Source organism: Rhea americana, unplaced genomic scaffold, assembly GCF_003343005.1.
Source record: "Rhea americana isolate MKP2758 unplaced genomic scaffold, rheAme1 scaffold_14, whole genome shotgun sequence".
NCBI lineage: Eukaryota > Metazoa > Chordata > Aves > Rheiformes > Rheidae > Rhea > Rhea americana.
The window spans coordinates 6,235,921-6,263,776 of NW_028185483.1; the positions used below are offsets into that span (position 1 = coordinate 6,235,921).

Genomic DNA, 27,856 nt, shown 5'->3' on the forward strand with positions numbered 1-27,856 from the left:
GCAGGAGCCGGGTCACCGGCTGCGCGGCCGCGCACGGCTGCGGCGACGCGGCTTTGGGAGCTGCTCTGCGCTTAAAGCAGGCTGGGAGCGCCTCGGCGTGCCGGGCAGCTGGCAGCCCGGAGCCGTCCCGGTGGCTCTGCTTCGGGAAGAGCAGCCGCAGAGCTCGCAGGAATGCGGCGCGGTGTCTGTGCCTCGGTAGGATTTGGGGCCAGGGCTGGTGGACTGAGGAAAGTAAAAAAAATTAAGTCAATATCCATGCTGTATGTGAGAAAACTTGCCGTTTCAGAAAACGTTTGCTGAAGCCACGTTGCTAGAGCTGCTAGATGGTGACATGTAGCTTGTCACGTCCATAAATAATGATTTACCTGTCTAGGATCGTTCGAAGAAAAGCCTGGCTGTGTCTTGCGTTCGCCGCTGCCTCCCACACCCCCGGCTTGCAGGAGCCACCGGTGCCTGGGCAGGGACCTGCTCTGCCCTGTGCTGCTGCAGAGACCGGAGGAAACAGCCAGCAATTCACAKGAGGGACTTCAGTGGCGGTTAGCAAGGCGGGATACGAGCCTGTTTCCTTACTTTTAACTTAGCTGTTAAGCACTTGACATTCCCATTCCTGCAGAAGGGCAGTCCCGCTCGCAGGGCGTCGACGAAGCGCTGGGCATGAGGGCGCTGAAGAGGGTGCTCCCCGCAGCGCGGCGTGGGCAGGCCGTGGGGCGCGCGGGCTTTGCGGGGCYGCGTGGGGCACAGGCGGGTGTCTCGGCCCCGGCCAGAGGGCTGATGCCGGGACAAGCCGTGCTGTGGGAGCCCAGCCCACAGGATGGGTCCTGGGGACAGTTAGTGACTGTGGCATGGTCAGAGCAGAGATGAGGGAATATTTGCGCTGTGCTTGGATCTGACTGGAAGTGACAGAAATGGGAAATTAGGCCAAAAAGAAGAAAGTTACTTAGTGTGTAACCCGCTAGTTACCTGGTTAGTAGCCAAAAGGTTAACAACTACCACTGTGTATATTGATTTTAGTCTGGAAGGCAATTTAATGCTCACAAAAATGTTAGCRATGGAAGTCAATACACGCTGTGGAAAGTTGTGTAATCTCCACACCACAGACGCGCACCCTCCCTGCTGCTGCTCGCCTGCTGTCGGCATTTCTGAAGCCTAAGAAGAGACCCACTATTTAGAAATGAGAAAGTATTTCAGTCCCTATATCCACTGAATAGTTGGGCTCTGAGCAAAACTGCTGCCGAAGGCTGCTAGTTCTGCTAGTTACAACGGTGTTTTTCTGCACGCATTTAGGGTTGCATTTTCAAGAACCTGTGTTAAGATGCGGTTGCTGCAGGATTAACCTCTTCTAAAGTTAGTTCTGAACATTAACTGTTCAGATAGCTAATATGCTAACAGGTTGTTCCTTACCACCCGAGGAGACCTCCAGATCTGTTCAGGGAAAGTGAAAATCCAGGGCTGATGAGACAGTCCAGGCGCAGAAGGACCCGCCGCAGCCCGCTGCCCGCCGCCGGTGCCTTCGCCGTGCCCTGCCTGCTCCTCGCTCGGGCAGGCGTGGGAACAGCCGCAGCGCTGCGCAGCTGGCATCGGCTGTCCTGGAGCACACGCTAAATTACAGACTGCAAACGAGGCACTCAGTCTAAATAAAACTGTATTTACTGAATGTAAATGGTGTTGCTACAAACAATTCATCCATGAACTAAACCAGAGACGTCTGGCTGGCTTCCACCGATGGCTGCTGAAGTGACGGAAAAGTAAAAGGTCAGTAAGCAGCTACCTATAAATAAAAGTGTTAGTATTGACATTAATCTGAAACTAAATTAATATCTGTTGGAAACACAGGAATGGGAATGACCTTTCTTCTTCATCAAGCCCAGTCCCCTGCTGCTGCAGGCAACTAAATCAAATAAACCCTTTCATAAACTGGCAATGCTTCATTTTTAAAAAGTCAGGAAGCTGCTGCATCAGCATCTTTTAAAGTCTCAGTCTTTGCAGGATAAAAATATGTAAGGCACATTTAGGGATTGTACGTAGAAAATGTATACAACTGAAGTCATGTAGATTTCAAGCTTAGAAATAGAAGATGGCAGATTTATAGTCTCATGCATTCTTAATATGCTGCCTTGTGTATGTATGCTTTGTATAAATGATGCATAGGTTAGATGACAAAAATAGTAGAGTTGCATAAGCAAAGAGTATGTGTACATGTACATATATTTATGTAGCTGAAAAATTTCTAACCTTTGACTCTTTGCATTATGAAAAACTTTATTTTTTTCATGTTGTTCCCTTTTGAAGGYAGACAAAAAATTAGTTTTTGTTAGGTGTATCCCTACAAGCTTGGGATGATGACTCCATAGCAGTAAGTATTTATCATCTGAACTATGGAACTGGTGACATAGTAATTATAAAAACTGGCCGCTGTCCTGGGGCGGGATTGTCTCCTATCATGGACTAACAGAAGTGTTGAATCCGAGTTACCTTTTCTCTCATCAGCTGCTGTTGTTGGACTGTCCTGGACTCAGCTAGCGATTCAGCAGGAAGAGCTTCGCATTATCAGTTATTGAAGAAAGATATTTTGTATACAAAGGCAACAAGAAATAAGTTTTCTAATGAGTATCTGCAAATTTAGCCTTGTTGGGCTGAAAATGAAACAACTGTTGAAGTGAAGTGGAGCGCTCTCGTTGCAAAGCAGCGTTGTGCTGAAGAGCAATTTGCCATTTACAGAGGCCTTCCCAAGACTCGGCAGTGATGGTGTGCGGGGGGGTGCAAGTTCATGAGCTGCAGGTAGCCACGTGCTCCTCTCTTTCCCCGTTCAGCCATGCATCCCTGCCATCTCCCTGGTGGCAAATTTAATAACAGTGGCTGAGCAGCCACTGCGGCAGCCTGCTGATCTGCCTGAAAATGAACTCCACCCCAAAGGACTAGTTTCCGACTATTTATGCTCCAGTTTTCAGGCAGAAGATCTGCTTTATACAGTCATCTGTATAAAATCCCTAGTATTGTGTCAGAAGATGTAAGACTTAGTGGTTCTGTACAAGTCCTGTTCTTCTGACAGTGTGAAATTACTTGAATTTAAGCTTATGCAAATGTTACCAGCAACAGCTCTTTATTTATTTTGATGTGGTCTTAAGCACCAAAATCTTGATTGTTAATTACACAACCAGAAAGGAAGAAGAAACCAAAAGACACATTAAGATTGTATGCAACTACTAAATTTCCTCCTCCGCTATCCCAGGRTGTCAGCTGGCTTTGGGGGCTGCTGTGCACTGGGAAACCTGCTGAGCCCACAGCCGTCCTCGAGAAGGAAATCCCACTCTTCTTTGTTTTTGTACTTCAAGCTTCACTCTCCGTTCATTTATCAAATGATAATGCAGTTTCTGGATTTGTATAAAAAATAGCTGGGATGACTCATAAACCTCCCCCTCCCTTGCTTTTCTTTTAACATTGAGATACCAAATGCAAATACAGCATTGACAGTGCTCCCACACCACTGCTCTGAGCTTACGTTCCTTAACACTTTTTGTGTCTTTGCTGGCTTTGCCTCAAGGAATGACATTTTTAATATTGTTGCAATGGTTCGTAATTCATACTATCATTCAGCAGAGAGACCAGATGTGATGTATTAGTCRTAAAAGTGGTACCGTTTTTTGGTGTGGCTTTTCTGAACTGCCTTCTGCTTCTTCTATTTGTTGATTTGGGCAGTTCTGATGCCAGGGGAGGTGCGACTTGCCTGCCCTCCTTAGAGGGACACAGGGAGGTACCCGATCATTTGGCTTTTTGAAATGTTTTACCTCCTGTTGTTCAAAGGCAGTTGCTTATTTGCCATCATGACAAAAAAAAAAAGAGAGAGAGAGAGAGAAAGAAAAGGGAAAAAAGATTAAGGAAAATGGAGCTGGTTTATAATTAGTTGTATTGGTTGTTATCATAACATACCAACGATAAATTAGACTACTGCTCCTAAACTGCAAGTATTCCTGTAACCAAAGAGAGTTCAGTTTTTAACCATAGCGCCCGCTGTCAGGCAGGGTGTTTGCAAGATTCATCACGTTGTGGACAGACACTCCACCACCGTACCAGCCTCCTAAAGGATTGTTTCAACATCTCCAGTGAAGCRTCCCAGAGTCCATTAATCGAGAGCACACGGTTATAACCACCGTATCACGCAGCAGGTAAAGAAATCAGGCAAATGGTTCCAAAAGAAGGTTTTTAAGTAGGAGCGATCCACCTCATAGTGCCTTTTAAGACATCAGTCCGAGGGAAATGGTCAGTACATGAAAGGAGCAGGAGCGTAAACTGGGGAGCAGAAGGCCCTGCGCTGCCTGCGCGTACCTGGGACGCAGGGCAGGGGGGAGGCTCGGGGCTGCAGCCTCCGTGGGGCACCGCCAGCCCCAGCCCGGGGGGCACGKGGTCCTCAAGGGCCACGAGAGGCTCTGCTCCCCCAGGGAGCTCCAGAAGCCAAGCGGCSGCTCACTCTCCCAGGCTGCAGGCAATCTGTAGCAGCGGGTGTTCGAGCAGATGAAGTTATGAAAAAAAACCGCCACAGCAGGTTCCCTTTTCTTTAGGAGATGCCAGAAATAAATGCAAGACGATTAATTATGCTTGTGCTTGCGAAGGAAATAGGAATTAGAAAATGATGTCTTGCCACAAAAGTGGACAGAATAAGACTTTCTGTTTCTACATACAAAATAGAATTAATCTGATAAGGGATATGTAAAAGATCATCCTTGGATCCCTTGTCCTCATCTAAAAATAAGAATAATCTATGCCTCAGTCTATAAATTTCTGGAGATTTAGAGTGGACCCTGGTTTATAAGTAGAGAAATGAAAAGAGTGGCTATTTTGGACAATATTCAGCAAAATACCATCCGCTTCCCTCAACAGTACCACCACCACTACCAACAACTTTTAATCTCACCTCTGATCTGCAGGAAGGAGGCAAGCGAGGCTGTGGCGTTGTCCCRCTGCCGTTGCAGGACGCTCCGGGTGGTGCTAAGGGCCTGGTGATGATCGCTGCCGTCTGCCCGTCCCCCGCGAGAGGCACCGGGGTCTGGAGGCAAAGCGCCTGAGTCCCCTCGGAAGAGATGAGCGTGCAGCAAGAGGCTTCGTCAGGGACTGCACATGCAGGGGCAAACAGAGGGAAGTTGGAAGAGGCGTCAAGGGCGCTCCAGAGAAATCCCTTTGAGGCTTACAGTGTTTTGGGGGAGAATGCTGTCAAAAGGAAGGCTRAAGCTGTGAGCAAAGCAACTGTCCACGTCTTGTGCTTTAACTCTCTGCTGTTACATATAAGCAGGTTTGTATTAAAGCACTCAGCTTCAGTTTCTTTTTAGACTTTGGCCAATCATTTAGTCAAACAGGTGAACTGTACTTGTGCGATCAGATCACACAAATCATAGCTGCTTGAAGCAGCCACCCACAGTTATCAGTGGCTGATCTCAGTGCACTGCGGCTGAAAAATACTGATTTGCAAAAGAATATCAGATGTGATTGCTGCCAGGCATACTGCTATTGCATAAAGCTGCTACCGGTGGCCTGAATATCATGGTGCAGTTTCACATTTGTAATTTTACAGTTTACTGTTTACAATATACTGTTTCTGGAAACACAGGTTGGAGAGCAGAACTAAGCCCTGTGGTTGTGTGATTTCTCTACAATTATATGGCTCTTCCTGGATCTCCTTCCATTACTCTTATTTATAAACCTGTATGTATAAAGGAGAATAATTTGATCTAATTTATCKAGTGCAAATTGTTCTTAGGAGGAGRAGTGCTGTGAAAAATTTTAGTTCAGCCTACTACAATATTGTTTTCCTTATTYYACTGATAAAAGAAATCATGTTCTTCTTCCCRAATACCATAACCTGTAGGGAAGGGGACAATGAGGAATGAGCCCTTCACAAAATGTGCAAATGAAATGACAGCCTGTGCAATGAGAGGTGGGAGAGCGCAGGGAAATTACCCTTGGACCTAATCATTCCTGCACTTGTTTTCCTGCCATGTTGATGCAGCCATTCCCTGCCAGGTACGACATCGTATTTGATGATTCAAAGAGATGCACTGAACAGCTCTTGCTGTTTGTGCTATGCCCTCTGCTGTGCTTATTTGCTGTGTGGAGTGCAGACTCTTTAGCAAGAAGGGGGATRTTGCACGGCTGCTGTAAGCTAGAACTGTTCCTGCACAACAATAAATTGTACCAGGGCTGGGCAGGTCCAAGCAAGGGAGTCCCTGTGGCCTCCTTCCCTTCAGAGTACAGCTATCAGGGAACATAAAATTGGAGCCAGATTTTTTCACTGGCAGAAACTCAGCTATCTGCCATGTGTATCACCATGGTATGTTTACTTTCTCTAAATACAGAATTACCGTCTTGGGAGATGCACACAGGCGTTCTGAGCCAGAATTTAGACTTTAGCGTAGTATTATGTTTTTTAAACACATCTGGGATCTATTATGTTGCTGCATAATGATTTTCACAGAATCATTATTACTTAATATATTTTTCAAAAAGTCATTGTCAGTTTTGGGCTCAGCATTGTATTGCAGAGCAACACATCTGAACACCAAATAAGGGATTCCCCCCGGAGTCTGGGCAGCCAAGTCCAGAGGTTTCCACAGAGTAGCAGTTTTGTTTAGAAAATGTATCATAAAAGTAACATAAAAACTGGAAAAGCATTAAAGAAACAGCAACATAGGTTAAAATTAGATATGTACTTGACATAAAAATGCTTTGGTTGTTTTAGTGTTTCACTGAAACAATTGCATGAAGCTCCTGTGCAGTCATACGACTGTCCTATTGCACTCTTACAAACTACAGTATAAGGCCAGGATCAAATGGCCGTTTATGTTTTCTGTATTTTAAGAGTTATTTATTTTTTTTTTCAAGAAACCCGACTGTTTTGGTTTTAACAGTCTCTGAGGATATATTTCCCATATCCAGCAAACAAAATAAAGGCTGAGCTGAGTCTGATAATATTTTGTCATCTAATTTTACCACTCCTAAACTATACTTTCTTCAGTTTGGAAACAGACAAGTTGGACACAGGGAATCATTTTGGAAGAGTCTTTATGTTTAAATGCTTCAGCTTACTTTTTGAAAGGCTACTTTGAGAGGAGAACAGTCATTACAGAGTCTAGGCCTGTTTTGGGGGCTCGTTATGGAGATTACAGTCAAGCTTTTTCTTAATCCTTGCAGGAAAGGACTCAAGGATGCCTGACTCCACCACATACATTTTCTGGCAGATATCTGGTATCTTTGAATAAGGACATCAACATACTTTATAAGAATTGGTAAGTATTTTTAGATTTCTATTACCTGTTTTGCAATTTGCTCCTTCCACCTCCAGAAAGTTGTGCCTGGCTTTTAGCATGTACACAAAAGGCTAATCAGGCTCGTGTGTTCCTGCTGTGTGCCTGCTGTCGTTCTGTAAGAGGTGAAGTAMTTTGCCTGTGGTGTGCCGAGACAGCGCTCCCTCACATTTCCAGATGTACTGCAATGCGCTCGTAATAATTATTCTGCGCGGTGTCCAGTAGGAGGGAATTCCTTGCTGTAATTCTAGCCTGGAAATAGCTAAAGTTACCAACACRTGATATTAGGTATCTATGCTCCTGAAAAGGAATGAGAGGAATAATGGTATATGGACCCTGAGTTATAARGGCAACAAATAGCTCATGATTATTATACCATCTATCCAGCGAAACAGCTCTGCTTTCAGGTTTCTAGTTCTCAGCTCTCAGTTCTTAGGCTCTTAAACTTGCTGACACATCTCTCTGCCTTGACACTATCCTAAATACACCTAAAATGTTTCCTGGACTGGCTCTTGGCAATCGCCCTCCTATGGCTGCAGTTTTCCCTGCAGTGAAGGGATGCTTCTATGGACCCTAATCAGCTTCTGGTGCTATTAACCCCATTGTCTCTTCTTACATACTGTTTTTCTGTTTTAAATGTAAATGAAATTCAAATGCTTTTAGTTAAACTAACTGGATTCTAAGCTCAGTATATCTTCCAGGGCTTCTGCTATGTCTCTGACCTGCTCTGGATTATTATTTTAGAAATTTCTATGTCACTTCTGCCATTTTGTAAAGCAGGGAAGACCCTTAAATACATTCCTAGCCAAGCTCTAATGCAAGGCTTATCCAGAGGGCTATAGCTATAACAAAATTGTCAGAGACTGGATCCAAACACTAATCAARTTCTTCGAATAGGACTTTCGATCATACGGCATCCTAGTTGTGTTCTAGATTAATTCTGACAATTTGATTTTGTTTCAGAATTCCTCTGATACTTTATATTAAGAATATGAAGATCAGGAGTTAAATCTACTGTTCAAATTCAAAGTCGTAGTTTAGCAATCCATTCCACTCCTCTCCTGATCCCAGTTTGTCTGTTTTGGTTTAATTTGTACTTCAGCTGCCCTCAAAATATTAATATGCATGTTAAACCTTTGGCCACAGTAAAAGCACATGTGTACCCAGAAGGGATGATGCTGGTCTAAACACCATCAAAATGTGAATGCAAACTCCGTAGYTGTTAGAAGCACAGGAGTCCAAAACCATAACGAACTTGTATTGTTTGCCCAACAGTTAAAAATAAGCTGTTAAATTTTGTAAAAAGAACATTTGATTTTGGGTAAAACATTTCACACCCAAATTTCAAGTCCAGAGAAGAGAAATATAAAACTATTGGATTGAACAGACCTTAACTGTGTGTTGGATGTCAGATTGGCTATAAGATAGATAACAGCTTACTGAATTGTTGCAAGTATTACTGGTAAAAATAATTCATGTAAAACCCCCAGTATCTGTTGGAATAATGCAAGCAGGTATTATGAATCACAACCTAGAACAGCAAGGGGGCATCAGAGTAACCTTGCTTTTGCCTGTTTCTTCAGTAGATTAATTGAATGTTTTCCAGCCCATAGAAATAAAGTTTTTCCAGGGCATGAATTCCCAAGTTACTCTCTCTTTCACAGAAACCCTTCAGTCAGTGAGAACAGATACAATTCACAGCTTTTTAAGTAGAAAGCAAATTTTATCTACGTTTCAGAACCTGAACTCTGACTAAACTCAGACAGTAAGCATAGAAATAATGGAACCAGTGTAGATAAATAATAKACTATGGGTAATGACTTTCTAAGTTATTTGGGCTAATAATTGACTCCTGGCTTTGCAGTGAAGTGAATACGTGGACAGGAGGGAAAATCTCAGCTCCTAAGAGCTGAATAAWTTTTTTTCATATTTATAAATGAAAAGATGTCAAAAAACTCAATTTAGTTTGATACGAACTATTCCATTTAACCCTAAACRTGTGTTTGTGTGTAACTGCTGGTCAAAATAGTCAAATAAATGAATGTGTAAAGTCAAAAAAGAAAGGGAAGATCATACTGGTGTTACCTTATGAAGTCAGCATACACCCCACAAAATCCAAGTYTAATTCCTGCCTGTGTTTGAGAGGAACTGAATCCACAGATTTTAAGAGAGAACAGTTCCACTTTGTATAATATACTTAAATATTCATGGAGCCAGCTGGTGAGAGAAGAAGACAATGCTCTAGTTTGGTGGTTCAGCAGCTCTCCTGGGGAGGGTGGGGGTGTTAGAGCTGGTGAATGTTTAATTATTTATACAGAGTAGAACAGAGTCAACAGGAGAAGCGAGGAGCCCCCCGCTGAACCCCCTTACGGGAGTGAGGAAGGCTAAAGAAACGATAATGTGTTTGCCAGAAGTCTGCCAGGTGTCGTTAACAACAGTTTAAACAAACTCTTAAATAATTTACAGATTATTCCTGAACTAGCAAAGCTGTTAGGTGAATAGGTGTTCTCCCACATCTCTGAGACAGGCCTTGCTCCTCGTGTTAAGTGAGCAGACCTTGCACCCTCCAAAGCAAAGCAGCTCTTAAAACAGAAGTCACACAGAGCATATTTTAAGGTCTTAGCGTCCCATAACCCCTTGGCTCTGTCCTTGCTCCGTTGACATCGATGGGAGGAGGAACGGTGCTGGTATGTGCGCAAGCAGCTCTGTCTCCGGGAGGTGCTGCTCTGTGGTGGTTTGTGCCTGGCAGGAGCGGGGAGCGCTGGAGACCYGCCTGCCTGCCTGCCGGCCGCAGCCGTGCGGCGCTTCCGCGGGGCGATGGCCGCGGGCAGCCGGCAAGGACAGGTTCGGAGGCAGAGATGGGTTTTTCTGTTGACCAGCCACAAAGATAGAGAACGCTTCAGGCAAACAAATCCTTATTCAGGGCTGAAACACACGGAGCAAACTGTAAGCTAAGCGCAGGCTGAGGACAGCTGCTATCACTTAATCTCGAGTCGTGAATCGGACAGTATGACGCAGTTTGCTAACATTTCCTTGCCCGTCRTAGGAGTTAACGCTGGAGAACTCACAAAAAGCCCAAACACTTCCAAAGGATCTTTGGGATTTTTTTTTCCAATACGCACATTTTGCTAAAGGCTGAACCCTGGAGAGACATTTTGCGTATAGGCACTATAACTGACACAAGGACGATATGTTCCTGATGGTTTGTTCACAAATTTGTCTTGAGTCACAAGACAGAAGTCTCCTGATGGCAAATACAGAACAGAAATAGATGTAAGATGGGAATCTAATAAAAAGAATAGCAAAATTATGATATCTGGCCCCAAAAGTGGAATGTGCCAAGCAGATTTTGTAGGAAGTTGTTGTATGGATGGGATTTGTGCTTAAGAAGGCAGACCACTGTGCCAGCACTTGCTGGAGCTGGAGCGAGGCTTCTTCAAAGATACAAAAATGTATAACCAAGATCTTCAGAAAGTTCAGAGGGGCTTATTTTCTAACAAAACTTGTCACGGGTAGCTGGAGTCGTGGCCTCCTTGCCATGCTAAGAGAGACCTTCAGGCTGTTGTTGAGCCTTACACTGTAACTCTATTTGATGCAAAGARGACTTCTTTATCTTATGCTCCTACCTGTATGAAACCGGATCCTGAATAGCTGCTCTAGGTGTGAAATTCTCATGCCACTGCTCTGAAAAGGCTGAAAAGGTTCCAGGTTTTCCAGCTGTGAGTCCGCAGTGGGACCCGTCAGCCTGGCTGCTACAGTGGTGGGTGGTSGGGTCAGCACAGCTAGCAGACGAAGAGGACGCAGGTGTTATTTCTCTGCTTGGCCCAGGCCGACCCTGTACTGAGGTCCTAGAGAGGCAGGGGCCAGCGAGGAGCTGGCAGGTGGCCTCTCCTCACTGGGCACAGCAAATCGAGGTGTGCCCTGAGCCGGAGAGATGGTCATTACGGAGCATGAAGCTGAGTGCTGCAGCCCAAGCCGGCTGCYGTGCTCTGCTCTGCCAGCTCGGTGCGGGGAGACGCTGGGTGCGGGCAGCGGAGGGGATGGTGCAAACACCGAAACACCATCTCTGGTCCACCTCTGTCCACCCTCTCCCAGTTGCATGAGTCAGCCCCAGAAATACTTGGAGGCCTGTGGTGCGTGGCATCTGGCCATGCAGTGGATCTGCCCTGGGACAGTCACCCCAGCGAACTATCCAAGTCTGCCTGAGACTACTCACTTAAGCCATCAAAACAGAGAAATTAAATTAGGAGCTTTCCTCAGGGCTCCCAAGCAGCGAGTTTCACCCCGTGTGTCTCCCCGACTGGCTTGTCCGCCTCGCTGGCAAGCATTGGCACTGTGAATTAGAAACTCACCACTTCTGSCTCAGAGAAGGCTCGAAAGAGCTGAGAGGTTACAGCTCTAGTCACCAAACCCAGAACTGTCTGAAAGTGGGTTTTCAAATCCCAGATGTAAACTGTGTGATACATTCACATTACAGTAACCTTGGAGTCATATCCTTTTTTGTTACTCATATGTTTTACCAATATAACAACCTTCACAAAACAGACATTCTTCACAGAGCACGGAAGGTCTTTCAGGGGACAGTATAATTAAAGCATAGTATTGGCTGACCTCTGGAAAGAAATTGTTAACCGCAGTACAATTACCTTTAACCTTTAAAATCTATATTTTCAGGTAAGATGATAAGGATTCCAAAACAATCTTGGATAAAAGATTTTCAGATAAACTTTTGAAAGAAAGCTGCTGTGAAAGCAGAGAAATCTGTCTTGAAACTTAGAGAYGGAGAAGGCAAACCTGATTCCTGTGCCTGTATGTCCTACGTAAAAACTACAAAAGGCCCAAGCAGCTGTCAACAAGACATTGAATCCAGCAAGTGAGACGGTGGTGAACACTCAAAGGTAAGGAGTTAAATATTACACAGGCTCTGGCAGATGAAAAGAGAATGACAGAGCATCAGGAACTGCACTGAACTTGATATATATACCTGATACAACAAGATGAGCAAGTAAGAATTGGTGCAGAATCCATATTAAGATTTAGACAAGAGGCAGATAATATGATAGAAAAATTTCAACATGGAAAAACAGCTTGGAGAGTATATCAATGCCCTTATCCAGATTCTGAGCTAGAGATGAGCAAAGCTTGTGTTATTACAAATGAACAAACAAAAAGGTATTAGTACTTTTAGTCATTGAAAGGAAATGTAGAGTTACTGGTTGTGATGACATCTTTTCTGTCTGGATTAGGTTAGTATCTCAGTTAGGCTCTTTTCTCTGGTAAGAGATCAGATACTCTGTGAAAGAGAGACAGAGACAGTTGCGATGGTCCTAAACCTGGACGCTAACATACTGCTCCAGCACTACATTCCTATTGAAAGTCAGTGTGAAATTGGCACACAGCTCCCACTGGGGTCTTTCAGATATCTCCAGCTCCTCTTCATTACCTTACCAAAATCCTTGAGGCAGAGAAACACAATTTTCCTGGTGTTATTTAGAAGAAATKGAGGCTCAACTGTATGTATTTTCTCTGAAGGTAGTGTGTTTTGCAATCTGGAAGGCAGAACAAGCTAATTCCAGGCTGCAATCTCTGCAGAAATGCAGTGAGCAAGTTTAGGAGACCAGTTCATTTTGGGGTGAAGCATCATTTCTCTGTTCCTCTAGTTGCTCTGCTGGGTGCTCCACAGCACTGTCCAGAAAACCAGCTCAGATCAGGAAACACGTTTTTGGCTAAGGAGATGCGGGCGCGTTGCCTTGGGCAATGAGCATAGTGAGCCACTGCCTTGCCGAGGTCAGGGCAGCCCTTAAACTGGCAGTCACTGGGCAAGTGCTTGCAGGGAGCAAACTCCTCTCCTTGCCCTGTTCTGCAACATGTGGGTGGTGTATCTGCAAAACTCCGCAGTTTTGCAAATAAATCTGAGTTTGTTCTTTGACCTGGCTGTAGCCCCCCCACCTCCCCACAGTTCTGTGCTCTGGGTATCTGCATGATCCTGGCTTTAATTCTGTGTGGATCTGAGATAACTATTCAAATCCACRTTAGTCAGAATATTGCACTATAACGCCATCTGGACAAGAGAATTAGAGTCATCTGGAGTATTACCCACAGTAGTCAAAACTGAGCAGCAGCTTCTCATAAAATRTTTTATTTTTATTTTATTTTGTTAACAGCTAGTCCAAAAGAAACTGATACTTCTGAGACTTGATCTCTGCCTGCAAGTAATTTAAAGGCACGTGAGAATTTTGAACAAAATTCTTTAAGTGACAATGTGGGGAAAATTGTATTTCCCCATTACATTCTTATTTCCTCCATTATATTCCCATTATATATTAAAAATCTTTGTAAACACATTTCTAAGTGAAATTTGAAATTTGAGACTTAGCATCAGCATACTCTGTTAATAGTTATCTTTCCTATTTATAAAGGGCCTTATAAAAACAGCAGAGTTTAGTGCATGCTGTGATAATTTGTGAGAGAGGAATTGTAAATATTTCACTGAAACGCATCCTGCTAAACCCTCTAAGAGAGTGTTGCAGATCAGAAAACTGTCCATCACGTGAAACCCTTCTGTTCTTACCAAGGCACTAGAAAGAGTATTAAGTCACTGTTTACTGCATTAGCTATAATCTCATAAGATGCTTCCTGTGGCAGATCCACGGTTGGAATAACTGGACAGATTGGAGCGATTCTATTATTAGAAGCCTCCTATGTTTGACATTGGGCATAAATGATAGAGATCTTACTGCGGAACATTTCTCACACCCTTAGATGAGAGCGAATCGCTGCAATTGTTGTCAGAAAATATGGCCAGGCCTGCACGTTCTCACTGACCAGACTTGCAAATCGATCGGTCGTGTTCAGTTCTGCAGAATTTATTGACGAAGAAGCTGTGACTGATATCCTAAGAACATAATCTGATGAGAAAATACAACAAATCTTGCTATTACCAAAGCAAATTCTTCAGAATTTTAAATTTCATTCTCAAGGATATTTTGTGTGTCGGTAGGTTATGTGCAGATTTAATATATGTAATGCATCTGAAACATCCAGAAGAGCTTTATCTGTAGATGGGCTGCATGAGACGTAAGTATCYTCAGTTTTCACTGGGTTGTCAGACTGAATTGATTATAATGTYGTTACTGGATTCAACTCAATGTACAGACATGATTGCATGTCACTACATTTTGACCATCCTGCCAGTGGGATTTAGAGCCATTTAGTCTTGTTCAGTGCTAATGCAACAAGTGGTGCATGACCGGAAGAGAAGACTGTCAGGATGGCTGTCCGAAGAAGACAGATTTATATTCTTCTAGCAGAAAGCTAAGTGTAATTTCACTCAGATAGCAGGGCCAATGCACTTTACTCTAGTGAAGCATTCCAGGAGGAATTCCAGGAAGGACCTCACAGGAGATGAGTTGTACGTCTCATCTGTGTGACAACACCGCATGGAGCAGTAACAAGCCCCGGGCTGAGGCATGGGTCTGGCACTGCCATATATATATACTGCATATATATATATTGCACTGGCAGTCTTGCATCCTGCTCCACCTTGACTTGGAGAATTTCCACCCATATTCTAGACCGTTGTCAGTGCTCAGCTTGTCCTGAAAAAACAGAACTAAAGAACAGGGCTTCAGGCTTCGAATCTGAAAAGAGAAGATGGTAACTGAGTGAATTAGATTAGGAAGTATAGAGAAATAAATAGCCAGGGAAAACATTTGAAGGGAAGAAAATAGCACAGCAATAAAATTTGAAAACACTTCAATTTGATGCTAGATCTGTGTCCCTGCCGCTGGCTTGCACTGCTCCTGCCRGCACAAGAGGCAGGGATCACGGGAAGCTAGCACAGGAGCTCTTGCTGTAAAACAGGTTCCCGTATGTCCGTGTTAGATGAGAAAGCAGCTRTGAATCAGGCTCCCTTGTATCCCCGCTCCAGTGGGGGCTGCAGAGGTGGTCTGGTGGCTGATGGTCCAGGCTGCTCTCGCTTGTGCCCGTGCCCATGCCCAGATGCACTTACTCAGAGGCGGAGGACGGGATAGGAAAACACTTGTGTTTCGCACACCTGCACGGTCAYGGTCCAGAGCGAGCCAGAGCTCTGCCGGAGAGCTCAAAGCGCACAGCAAGCCGAGAGCCGGCGTCTGCCTGTCACCGAGCACCAGACTTGTCTCAGCTCTACGTTGCCAGCAGCACAGCCAGCCCAGCGGGTAGCGCGTGTACTGTGCAGGGGAAGAAGGAGGGGAAAAGGCTACTTAACCAGCAAGCAGGAGCTGAATCCTAACACTGCTACAATATTTTGGTTGAYGTTGCAAGGCTAGAGCCAAAAAGAGGACTGTAATATTTCAGAAAGGACTTTTTAGTGCTTTTTGTTGATACCGATCTGCAGCTGTAGCATCAAATGTATGTGCATTGCAAGCATTAACTGAGGACATAGCGGTTAGGCTGCGTTAACATGGATCAACTGGAAAATGAGYGGCAGAAGAAAAACAGCCTTGGCATGAAGCAGGGACCAACGCAGCTCCCGCGGGGCAGCCGTGCAGTGCTGGTGGCCGGCGAAGGGAACCCCTCGCGGCCGGCCGGGTTTGGCTGCCTGATGGGCTGGATCAGCAGGTGCTGTGGCCGGTCTCGCTCCCTTGCTCTCTGCGTGTCCTGAGAAATCCCTTAGAAAGCTGTGGGATCGCAAGGAGCTGTTTCTGAAGCGATGATCTGCAAGCACTTTACCTCACGGCCCTCCAGGTGCCGGTCGATGAAATCCTGCACAAGAGGATACGTCCYAAAACTGTCTGGCAGATTGCGCCTTTGGTTTCTCAGATGGTTTAGCATATGCTCCTGTTGAACTGATAGGTAAATCCAACACGTATGTTAGTCTGGATCCACTATAGCATGTATATGGTAAAGAAAACTTAAGAYAGACTTATTTTAGGGTTTAACTAAAATGTCAGCGTGGCAAGACACGCGCTCGRGCTCCGACTGACTCGCGCTCCCCGTCTGAGCGCAGGAATGCCTAAGAGGCGGGCGTCACCCCCTGCAGAACAGCGCYGCTCTTCGTCAGGGGTGGCACCACCGCGCAGCTGCCTCGCGGGCATTATTTTCGCCAGCCTGGCAAGCTATCGGGCAGCTTCTCCCCGAAGACGGGGCGCGCGGCGCTCGCCGGGAGAGGCCCGTCCTCGGGCGGCGCGGGGCTCCACGGCCGGCCGGGGTCCCCGTGAGCCGAGGGTGCTCAGTGCCCGCGGAGCGTGCTTCGGCTCTTCCGATCTCTGGCGGGGGCCGTGCAACGATTCAGCCCAGCTCCGGGATTTTAGCGTGCCGACTGGCGCCTTCGGAAATTCTGGTTTGTTCTCTTAAACGGGGTAGCGCCGAGCCCAGCGGCGGAGCCCCGCTGCGCCGCTGTGCACCCCGCGCCGCGCCGCACCCCGCCGGGAGCGGGCCGGGCTCGCTGCCAGCCGGGATGCCCCGCGCCAGCCTCCGGCCCTGCTTTCCGAGTCTCGCTCACGAGTGGCTCCGACTGCCCAGCTGCTCCTGGCCTGCAACAGCACACGGGCAAAGTTTTCACCCCGGGACTTCACTTACCRTTTCATTCATGTGATATTGGGTGACTGAACTGCCTTTTTAATTTTATTTTGTTTTTTAAAAAGGAGTGCTTAATGTTGAGGAATAAGCTGGAAGTCACTCATATCTGGGGCACGTCTGGCAGTCCTGCCCTGGCACTGATGCTAGAAATCACAACGCTTCCAGTACCTGAAAAGCGTATTTATTGGCTATATCTGCACGTTTGCTGAATTCACTGCATTACATTCCTCGTGTACATTTCAAAATATCAATAAACTGCATTTAATATGGCTAGGTGAAGGCCCAGTACTTTACGCAGCGGATGAGCCACAGCTGGTGCAYGGCGCAGCCGGCCAGATTCCCTGGGGGCTTCGGCAAGCTCGGCTCGGCGAGCGGGGAGGCAGCCGCAGGGCGTTCAGAGGGGAAAGCAGCGACTGCTTCGCTTTGCAGTGTGCTTAAGTTCACCCGCTCACTCGTGGTGTGTAGATCTCTGCAACAAGTTTGCCAGAAAAATCAACAAATCTTGTCAATTCTATGAGATTAATTTTTCTTTCTTTCTTTTTTTGTAAGTAAAATATAAAAATTGTAGGAAGCCTTGCAAATTGGACCATTGATGACACCTACAGACTTCAGCCATGGTATGTAGAGCGGTGTAAAACCTTTCTCATAACTGATTGCTGTCTGAACATATTTACCAGGTAAGAAATACAGCCTTGTTTTTGCATACAGGAGTACTCATCACAGCTCATGTGTAATGCACGTATGTACTATTTATTTTCCATTCACTATATCCTTCGGATTGCTGACAATGTGAGTGGAAGCTAATCCTAACATACATACTCCCTCTGAGGTATTAYTGCTGCTGAGTGATGAAGTTTGTCTTGACTTTATGTGATCTTAATGGTACAAYCTGAATATTGAATTTGAGCAGGCTTTCCATTTGTATAGTCTCTGGATTCCCTATATTTCACTGAAATAAGTTAARTCCAATTCTTTTTTATTGTCCAAGCTATGCCTAAATTTAAAAGGTGTGGTAACTTCTGTTGGAGTGGAATATTTGTAGTTTGAAGGAACATGCTCTATTGCTGAGGACAAGAGTAGCTACACAGAATATTTGACTTCTGTGAATCTTTGAATGTGTCTAATAAAATAACATTGTAGGAAAAAACATCATTTTAAACCACTTTAGCTACTGAATGCAGTTTGTCGTGTTCAGTAAATATGACTGTTGTTCCAAACTGATTTCCTACAAGCTATCRTTTTCTACTAGACTACAAGAAACAATGTTTTGTTATTGTAATTGTCACAGCGGGAAAATTTGCAGTTTTATTTCATGACTAAGTTGGTGCATTTCCACTTTTCATGTATTTATTTTGCTCTTTGTTTCGTATTAAAATATTGCAGATAATGGTCTGGAAGGAGGATGTTTTAAAGGCCTAAGGCAGAGGCRGGGACATGAGCCCCGCACAGAGTGCTTGGCCAGCCCTCGGTGTCTGGTAGGACCCTGCCTCCTGGCCGAGCAGCACAGCTTGCTGGGCCAAACTYTCCTGGCAGCGTCTCGTTGGCTCTGCCTGCTCATTAGGGCTCCGGTTCTGTACAAYGCTTAAACACGGGGAAAAGGTCATCCTCGTGAATGAACAAAGATAAATGTATGCGGACACCAGGGTTAAGCATGTGYTCGTGAGCTTTGCTAAACCTGGGATGCTAAAAGAGAGGATGTGTGTTTGTGCAAAGGTATCAGAGATGCTGTCCCAGCGACYTGTTTATCCTTCTCTCTTTATCTTTTTCTGAGTGCTTCTGATATTGCTGCTCATTATCCATCCAGCTGACACTTCAAAGTTGTCTTTCCAAACAAGGCAAGCTGAGATCTGGGACGCTAGTGACTGAACGCATAGCCCGGGACTGGGCATGCAGAGAGTTCTGCATACAGAGGGTGAAAAATGGAAGTGAATGGTGGCAAGCTAACTATGGCACTGCCTGGTTCCTCAGGACAACAGAGAAGAGTGAAACAGGGTAGATCTTTCCTAGCAAATTAGGAAAAAATGTATTTTCATATTTCAGCACTCATGAGGGACACAAAAGCACCGGATCTTTGGTACAGGCCAGACTCAAATTAGCGAATGAACTCTATAAAACTGTTTAATCTCCAGAAGGAGTATGTGATACTACTGTTGCCATTCCCCTGCAAAGTATATATCATATCCCCAAAGGCTGTGCTCCCTGGCAAGAGAGAGCTCCAGCCCTCCATTAACGTAAGTGCACTGCTCCTCTTGATAAGAAATCTGCCTTGTAATAGGCGGCTTTCGGATGCAGAGAAGTGCATTTCTAGCGTCTGCCCTGGGGGCTCTCACTGCTGAAACCAAGACTTAGTCTTGGGTTACCAAGATTGTCACTTAGGGTTAACACTGATTTGTTTTTCCCTGTTTTCCAGCTTTTTTTCTTTTTTTTAATGAAGTTCATCTCCACTCATAGATTCTACTCCTCATACATTATCTTACAATCATATTGACAGATTAAAATCTGAAGGTCAAAGCTGTATATCAGATGACCCTTTGCTCTTCTGCAAATACACTGTCCTAACATTTAGGGCCATTTGTCAGAGAAATTATGGTAACAAAATGCAGATTGCCTTCAGATTTCCAGTTTGTTATCAGAAAAAATATGGAGCAATCCCTGCTGAAGGATACTAACCTCAATAAATAACCTGYTCTAGCAGTGACTTTTGTTGTTTCCCATTCTGCTCAATATTTTGCCATCCTTACTGGCTCTGTACGTTTTCTGGGATTTTCTTTCAGCATACAAATGTCTGACAGCCTGATCCGGAGCCTACCAATAATACAACTGCAGCATGCAGTCTTTTGAAGCATTTGTTTATTTGTAAGATGGTAATGGAAATTTTTGCTGAGCTCATCAAATACTTGACATCATTGTTACCGTATTTCAAATAAGATGTACAAACTGTGCAAATAAGAAAGATTTYCATATGGGGAGCTCTAAAGAATCGTAGAACTTTTGAAGGATTTTGACTAACCTCAACTAAAAGAGCCTACAGTTTGTCACTGATGACCCGCTGTGCAGGCCCACTCTGGCTTTTTATACATCCTGCGTGTTCGTATCCCAAACGCTCTAATCTCTAGATTGCAAAAGATCTTGCATCAGGTGGTCAGCCTGCTAACAATATTAGGAGGTGCATGCAGTTATGTTGGACTAATAGTGTCCTGCTGAATTTTGAGATAGAATGCTTAAAGCAGACACTTCATATAATTACAGTTCATGGAGTACTTTTCGGTTCTGATTTATCAAAGTATTTAAATGCACACCTGGACTCACAAACATGTTCTGCCACTTGGAATGCTCCCAGTCTGCCAAAATGATGCCAAATAAATGTCTTCATTCTGCAGTCAGTATGTAGCTGTGATTCTTGACATAGGGGTTGCTACCAGTTCCAGAATGTTTCAATGATCACGGTAAGCAGAGACACTGGCCTCCTTACACCATATTAAAGTTGTGAATTTCTGAAGTGTAACGTGATTTCTACCATGGATTGGTTAGCATAAGTGTTGGAGARCTAAAAGGCAATGTAATGCTATTTAATTACTTTAAAAAGGCAATAAAACAGTCTTGTGCTGTGATACAGTGTTTTCAAACATAACARCAGCCTTACACAAGAGTTGGAAGTTCCTGTAATTATGCTAGCAACATCTAAGGTTGAAGATAACTACAAGTGTCACACTAAGTTATGTTAAAAAATGAAAAAACTTTATAAATGTATTTCTACAAAAATGAACTCAGAAACAACTTTATTTATAGCTCACACCTTTTTTGCTAAAAATGCATAGTCATTACATATACATGTCAGCATCCAAAAGTTTACAAAGAGTAAATTCCATAAAACCCCCAACAGAAACAAACAAAATTCACGCTTTTTGTTCATTGCATGCACAGACCCTTAAATGTGATACCTCTTACTAACGCGTGCTTGAATCTCTAGCAGACGGAAAAATTTGACTTGCTGTAAATTATTTATTTCTCCATATTGTTAACCCCCAGCTACAACTGCAAATCCTGAGGCATTCACCTGCAACAGCGAAGCCTGACATAAGGAGCCTCTGGATTCTGCATGTGACCAGCCATGAAGCAATTGCCCTGAAAGCAGAAGTCTCCTGGTGGTGTTTCCTTATAGAGGTTTTTTGAGCAAAAGGCTGCTTCCATTTAATCAGTCATTAATTTGTTACTGAATTCAATGGAATGAAGCAGCCTCTGACTAAACAAGTTGAGAAAATAATTTAATTTTGTTTCACTTGAAATGTTTTGAATAGAGGTCTGTATGTGACAGTGTATGTGACATCTCTGCATCTTCCATCTCACCTGAGCAGAAGAGGGTAAAGTCTCTGCTGTAAGTTGGGTGATAGAAGTTGTGCAGCCCTGACTTATGGGTGTGTAACAGAAGCTAGGAATGTATTTGGACAGGAAGAATTTCTAATGGTTAGAGGCTTCGACTTAATGAATTGCTCAAACCCTTTCATGTCTTTTTCTTTTTTTGGCTCTACTAGTGATGCCAGTTAGAAAAGCTCTTAAAAGCATTGCTGTCTACTTAGTGGTGCTGTTGATACCAGTTGCTGCAGGAGAGGGGCAGAGTGGGTTAACTGGAGGACTGGTCAGGGCTCCACGTCAAAGGAAGCGTACATGTGATGAAAAGAGCTAAGTTCAGTTTTCACTGAGAAACAGGATTGGCTCAACATTGTTGGTTTTGGGAAGTCAAAGGGGAAAAGAGAAGGTTGGTTGTCTGATCAATCTAAGTTTATGTTCCCAAATGTGATTACACATATTTATTTAAAAGCCTGGTTTATTTAAGGTCTTTTCACTCTGATAAGATGTTCACAGTGGCAGTTGAGACATAATCCTAGTCTTACAAACACTGACGGGAAATGTTGCTCCGTGGTGTTACAGTAGCTGTAAGTACAGTCCATGGCTAACGGAACAACCAGGCCTCCCGTCAGGGCTACAACGCCTTTGGGTGCAAACAAACCACCCGTGACAATTTCCAAAAAGTACTTAAGACTCCTGTGTGTCTTCTCTTTACTCCTGACACTTGTGCATTTAGTCAGCCTGTTTACTACTGTTTAGGACTTGACTGCCCTCTCCCGAAGCCAGTGGAGCTGTTGCCGTTGACTTCAAAGATGCAGGACATGAACCTTCTGAGAGTGTGACAGACGAGGGTTTGTCCCAAGATTTCTTAATCTAGAAACATTCGTGTTCCTCTCTCTAGGAGATGAGGAGCTATGGAAAATATGACATTCTCTCTGCCGCAGTTCAGTAATACTTTTTAGCACCTAGAAGGGTCTTTGCATTTTTAAGTGCTTCACGAACATTAGCTAATCTTTAGAGCAACCCTGCGAGGTAGGTAAGGTATATTCTCCCCATTTTACAGATGAGGAAACTGAAATACAGAGGGTCAGATTTGACCCTGATACAATTCCAGTGATTTCCATGAATCAAGTTCATTCAGAGTGAACACAGTTTAAACAACTTGCCCTAGATCACAGAACAGGTAGTGGCAAAGCAGGGATTAGATCCCAGGAGTGCCTGACTCCTCAGCTTCTTACAAGCCACTTGGTCATTTTGACTCCCACAGGCAACGAAAATCGGTATAATGCGGGCAGTTACTACAGGTATGACTTGCTTCTGTAAGGCATGTGGATGGAAATCAAATGAGTTAAGTGCAATAATACCTTATGGATGTGCTGCCTCAGAGAGTTTACATAAAGTAAAACTTTCAGACTCTCATTTTCTGCAGGGGCACTGTTGACAAAAACACAACATAGTAGCTGGATTCAGCAAAGAAATAATAAGCATGACACTTGAACAACTAAGCAAAACTATCATATTAGCAAAAAGCAACAAGTGTTTCTAGTTTAACTACTAAATTTCTACAATTGCAGCATGCAGATTGAAACTCTTCCTTTGTTTCCAGACTGCAGACTCCGCTCTTGCTACCAGAACAGCTCAGAGCTGCACAGATGTCCTGGCTAGTGACATTCAAATGGGTATACTGCAGAAGAAGAACTAGTGTGCTACCATGGAGCACGGGGTAATTACTACAGACCAGGTACATCGCTCCTACACAAAGACGAGCTTGAAGCCGACAGGTTACTGCAAAGCGACCGGAGCCTCGGAGTATTCATTATACGCCAATGTGTAGGCTGCAATTGTAGGCACACGCTGACTGCAGAGGGGAGTGTCAGTGTCCCCAGTGTCACCAGCACTGCAAGCTAGCCCCATCAGCCGGTTCACACTGGCATAGGTATGTCACTCTGAAGGTCAAAAACACATACAAATTCCAGGCCACTCCCTTTTGCTCCACCTCTCATACCACCCCTATCCCAGAGTTGACCCAAAAAAGGCTGAAAAGCCTTTTTCTTTTTCCAGCCGAGCTATATAATCCTCTCTTCCCTAACCACAGTATAGACCTCATGGCAAGTATCCGGGTAATAAAAATATTATGGCAGGTACTCATGCAAAAAGCTTGTTTTCTAGATTTCCTTATGTGTCTCTTCTGCAGTTCAGTGCAGTTCAGACCTCCTGTCTAAGCTCTGGACGTGCTTGTGAATGTTCATCCATGTGTACTTTCAAACGAGAAAAGGGACCTGCTCCCTTACAAGCCACAAATGCTGACATTCACTTCTACAAGAGCAAGTTCAAGCACTATAATTATATATGTCTTGTTCCACTTTTAACCTCTTTAACTGAGCTTTGTTCTGTCTGTATTTATAAGACTGGCTATTGAACATGGCATATGGAACAACTATCTACGTACACATCCGTCACTGAATAAATACAGACACTCAAGTAGCATTTCCCCAGGTATTCTCCACACTCATTGTAACTTTTTAATTTGTAGCCACATTTTAAACAAACAGACAAGCATACATTAATAAGAACTCCTAAGAACTAATCATATCTCCCTGCACCCATTCACTCCTGATGCATACAGCCTGCTTACAGTGGCTCAGAGAGCAGCGCTTGCAACCAGCATTTACACATAATTCCACAAAGTGCTCAGGCTGATACATACGCCTCAACGTTTTGCCAAATGGAAACATTTAAAATGAAGCAATATTCTTAATACCACATCCTGGTACCAAATCTGCAGCGTGACTGAGGCTCACAGGCAACCCTTACTAACAGCAGTAAGATTCCAGTAAAATTGCAGTTGGTTGCAATCCAACCTTTACACTGTTATCTGTAATTGAGATATATATAGACGACCCGGTGTGGCCTAACTGCAAATATCAAGTGTATTTTTACAAGTTAGCTACAGCCTTTTTGACATTGCCTCTTGGGATGTCTCTGCATTGTGACTGACAAGCACAAATATAATTCTTTGTACAGTATTTTTAAAGGCCTTTTTTACATTTGGCTTTTACTGTTACTTGTTTCTTAGCAGTCTTCCAGTGCTGAGAATTGCTGTCCCCAGCTTTTTTGATTTCTCTCTTAATTCTTAATTGCTGGCTGGACATGCTAGTGGTATCTCCAAAGCAAATCATTTCTAAATAATTAGTTTTTTGAAATTTGGATGGGTCATTAGGCTCTAACTATTATGCTTCTATTATTTTAACTTGAACACAGCACCTCTCAGAAATCTGGGCCTCTGTTTGAAGCTGGGGAAATTCATGGCATGAAATGCTTGCATGTCTTGATCCAATTGTTTTGTAATGTGAGTTTCCAGGTTTTTCTCGCAATATAAAGCAAATTTCAGTGAATGACAGTCTCATGAACCAACTTCCTTTCCTAGATTTGCAGATCATTTTCAGCTTTCTTGGCAGCTAAGTAAAGCAATGCCGTAATTATATCAAAAGTTAATGAAAATAAGTAATGTACAGTTTCATTTTCTTTTAGTGAAGATCAGCAAACACAAACAAAGCACAGACACAGGGCCACGCTGTTTTTTGTGGACCATCAGTGCTAACTCAGAGACCACAGTTTGGGACCAGCTATTTTTGCAATTTTAACCAGTCTCTTCAGGAGACCGTAAATGACCCTGCCACAAATGATGAATTAGCAGCATTGTGGCTGGCAAAGAATACGTGTTTCTGTTAGGCCATTCTCATTATTTGCTGAGAATCTGCAAGGTCCCAACCATTATAGTTAAAATGGGTTGAGACAAAAGATAAAATGAAGTGGGTCTAATTTTCTTTAGATGCCAGATGCCAGATCTGGCATTGGTACAGGATGCATCAATTATCAGTTTCTGTGGTGATTCTGACCCATATTAAGGACATGACCTTGTAAGCCCTAGCTATAGTCCTTCCTATATTCCTATTAAAAGGAGGTGGGCTTTCTCTTACAAAAGACTATGGAACTGGACCCAAAATATTTATTTGGAGTTAGATGCTGCATCCATGAAAATGGGAAAGATACAAGTGGAAATGTATTTCCACAACAGGGACAAACAGGCAGAGTTAAAGAGCCGCTGAGTTGCTGTGTGGTATGACACAGAGCTCCCGAAGGAAGTACCACCCTTGGTTTTGAGAACGGGATCTACAAGCAGTCCCTCCCCCGAACTCCAAGTTGTAATCCCCTTGTGTAATATTATTGCATGCCTGTCAGACAAAATCAAAATGCACCTGTTTAAAATCTGCATATGGTTTACAGAAGTTTCTCTTAGTACGAGGAGTAAGGTAAGTCTGCAGTTAGCTGTTTGTCATGTGAGAAAGATACTGCTTTGGAAAATATCTCGTAATTCTTCTCTTTGACACCCCCCAAACCTGCTGAGAGAGGACTTGAAGGCACCCGGCTGCAGCCAGGGCTGATCGGGACAGGCGAAGGCCGAGAAGGAGGCGAAGTGCCAGCACGCCGTACCCCTAGGGCCAGGCTCTGCCCGCCGCGCTCCCTCAGCAGGACCCTGCTCCGCAGTCACCTGCAGGACGGTGSAAGCTGGTGGCGGAAATCACTCCCATACGGTCCCTTAAAGCCCCAGGTGAGCCCTCAGGGATCAGTCACTGTCTCTCCACCCGCAGGAGCCCTGCTGAGCTTGCCAGGGCTGACAGAGAATCTGGCGTCGGACGGAGCGCTCTGGGAGCGGGGCTGCGGTGACACACCGGCGGAGATAACGGGACCCCTTCGCTACCCGTTGCCCATGCCCGCCCAGACGTTTCTGAGATGCTGCGGGAGGAGCCGTGCCGTTAAGCAGTGCCCTTATCCCCTCGCACCCCCGGACTAGTCTGACCCGTCTGCTTCAGTGGGTTTGCAGATCCTTGTGTTTTCTTTTGGTACCTGAGTGGCTACACCGACCACTCAAGCTTCACCGCTGCCTAATTACGGCGTCTCCCCGAACGGATAATTCYGTCATAATTCACAGCTGTTTTTACCTTCTCTCTCTGTAAAATCTATAATGTTCCCTGGCTGAAAAGGCTACRAGACCTTAAAAACTATACACAGCTGTCAATTTGTGTGCATTTAAAATCCAGTATGTGACTGTAAAGGCCTGTTACAGTATCACAGAGGAAGATGAATGTCAGTGCATAATCCGCCAGGAAATTTCACACAGGAATTGATTAAAAGTCTATGAGTAATCATTGCACAAGTGTGTCTTCATGTATATATATATATATTTGTATAGCTAATAAATATATAGCTGTAAGTATATATATATATATATACACATGCACGCAGAGCTAATTTAAACCTAATTGTTCTGAAATTATTAAGTGGCATTCACAGTCCATGCAGTCTTCCTAGTAGCCGAGCTAAATTATTTCAGCTTATACCCAAAGCAGCAACGTACCAGTAAGCGTTTGCTTGCTCCCCCTGGTAGCCTAGTAAAGAGTACGAGCAGTTCCTCCATGGTCGCGTCGCCTCCACAAAAGGGACGGGGCTCTTCCACAGGTGCGTTTGCTCCTGGTTTCGCAGCATTTCCAAGATGTGGTAGGGCCAGGCTGAGGGCCACTGGCCTGAGGGTCGCCGGCCCGGCTAGTCCTGCTTGCAGAGGTCTGTGATGTTGAGGAACCTGCGGACCACCATGGCCAGGCAGAGCATCAGGAGCAGCATGTAGCCCACGGTGCCCAGGTAGGTGGGGGCGGCCGGGGGCGCCTTGAGGAAYGCGGCCAGCCCGTCCTCCACATAGTGCACCTGGTCGTAGATGCTGAGGAAGGTGAAGATGTGGAAGAGCTGGTGGCTGTGCCCCACGATGTCGAAGAGGCCYGGCTGGATCCGCTCGGGGATCTTGCTGACGTTGAAGAAGGCGGCCACCAGCAGCCAACAGTAGCGCCGGTAGAAGTAGACRAAGAGCGTGGGATTGCGGGCGCGCAGGTCGAAGAGGAGGCTCTCCAGCATGATGGGGCAGGCCATGCTGAGCGGCATGGCGAAGACGAAGGTGCGCACGGCGAAGGGGTAGGCGCAGCAGGCGGCGCGGCTGCGGCAGCAGGCGGCCGTGCAGCCCACCGCCAGCGCCAGCGCCACGGGCAGCACCAGGGCGCGGTACGCCGCGATGGGCAGGCTGCAGTCCAGCTGCCAGCCCAGCTGCTGCTGCACGTAGCGGCTCATGGCGCCGGCGTCCAGCAGGCTCAGCCCGGGCAGCAGGTAGTAGGAGTAGGCCACGGTGCTGGCGAAGCCGTAGTAGCTGATGGAGGCGTAGTCCAGGTAGAAGAAGGCGGCGCGGAGGCGCGGGGAGAGGCAGCTGAAGACGTGGGCCGTGCAGCTCATGGCGAAGGTGAGCAGCACCCCCGAGGCRTAGCACCAGAGGGGCAGCAGGGCCGGGTGGTGGAAGGGCACGTCCCCGGCGCCCCGCAGCAGCAGCAGGCGGCAGAAGCGGCTGAGGAAGAGCAGCAGYGGGATGAAGTGCGTCCAGAAGTTGAGCGTCTCGTTGGTGGGCTGCAGCACGGAGGCGAGGCACTCCTGCGCCGAGCAGTGCAGCCGCCGGTAGCCCGACAGGATGAAGCACTCCACGAAGTCGTCGGGCACCTCGTCCCAGCGCAGCAGCGCGGCGGGCCGAGCCGCCGCCCCCTCGCCCGCCGGCGAGCCGC

At 45.3% G+C, this 27,856-nt stretch overlaps 2 protein-coding genes and 2 long non-coding RNA genes across 4 annotated transcripts in view; 2 read left to right on the forward strand and 2 right to left on the reverse strand.

The window, feature by feature from the left end:
• PCOLCE2 (procollagen C-endopeptidase enhancer 2) overlaps positions 1–2,484 on the reverse strand; it is a 30,400-nt gene extending 27,916 nt beyond the window's left edge. Inside the window, exons 1-2 of the mRNA XM_085298695.1 lie at positions 2,473–2,484; positions 1,402–1,598 (exon numbers count right to left, since the gene is read on the reverse strand). Of these exons, the coding sequence (XP_085154821.1) occupies positions 1,402–1,598; positions 2,473–2,484 (209 nt within the window). The remainder of the gene's footprint in view (positions 1–1,401; positions 1,599–2,472) is intronic.
• A 1,387-nt stretch (positions 2,485–3,871) lies between these two features.
• LOC146599443 (uncharacterized) lies at positions 3,872–12,188 on the forward strand. The gene is made up of 4 exons (XR_014895033.1): positions 3,872–4,163; positions 4,923–5,284; positions 7,180–7,274; positions 11,967–12,188. It is a non-coding gene; the product is annotated as an uncharacterized LOC146599443 (long non-coding RNA).
• Positions 12,189–13,451: 1,263 nt separating this feature from the next.
• Positions 13,452–17,647, forward strand: LOC146599444 (uncharacterized). Its single transcript, XR_014895002.1, has 3 exons — positions 13,452–13,515; positions 17,403–17,470; positions 17,562–17,647. It is a non-coding gene; the product is annotated as an uncharacterized LOC146599444 (long non-coding RNA).
• Positions 17,648–20,615: 2,968 nt separating this feature from the next.
• On the reverse strand, positions 20,616–27,854 carry PAQR9 (progestin and adipoQ receptor family member 9; the record flags this gene model as incomplete). The annotated part of the gene is made up of 1 exon (XM_085298696.1): positions 20,616–27,854. A coding segment is annotated over one exon (1,050 nt), but the record flags the coding sequence as incomplete, so codon positions are not given.
• Positions 27,855–27,856: the final 2 nt, after the last annotated feature.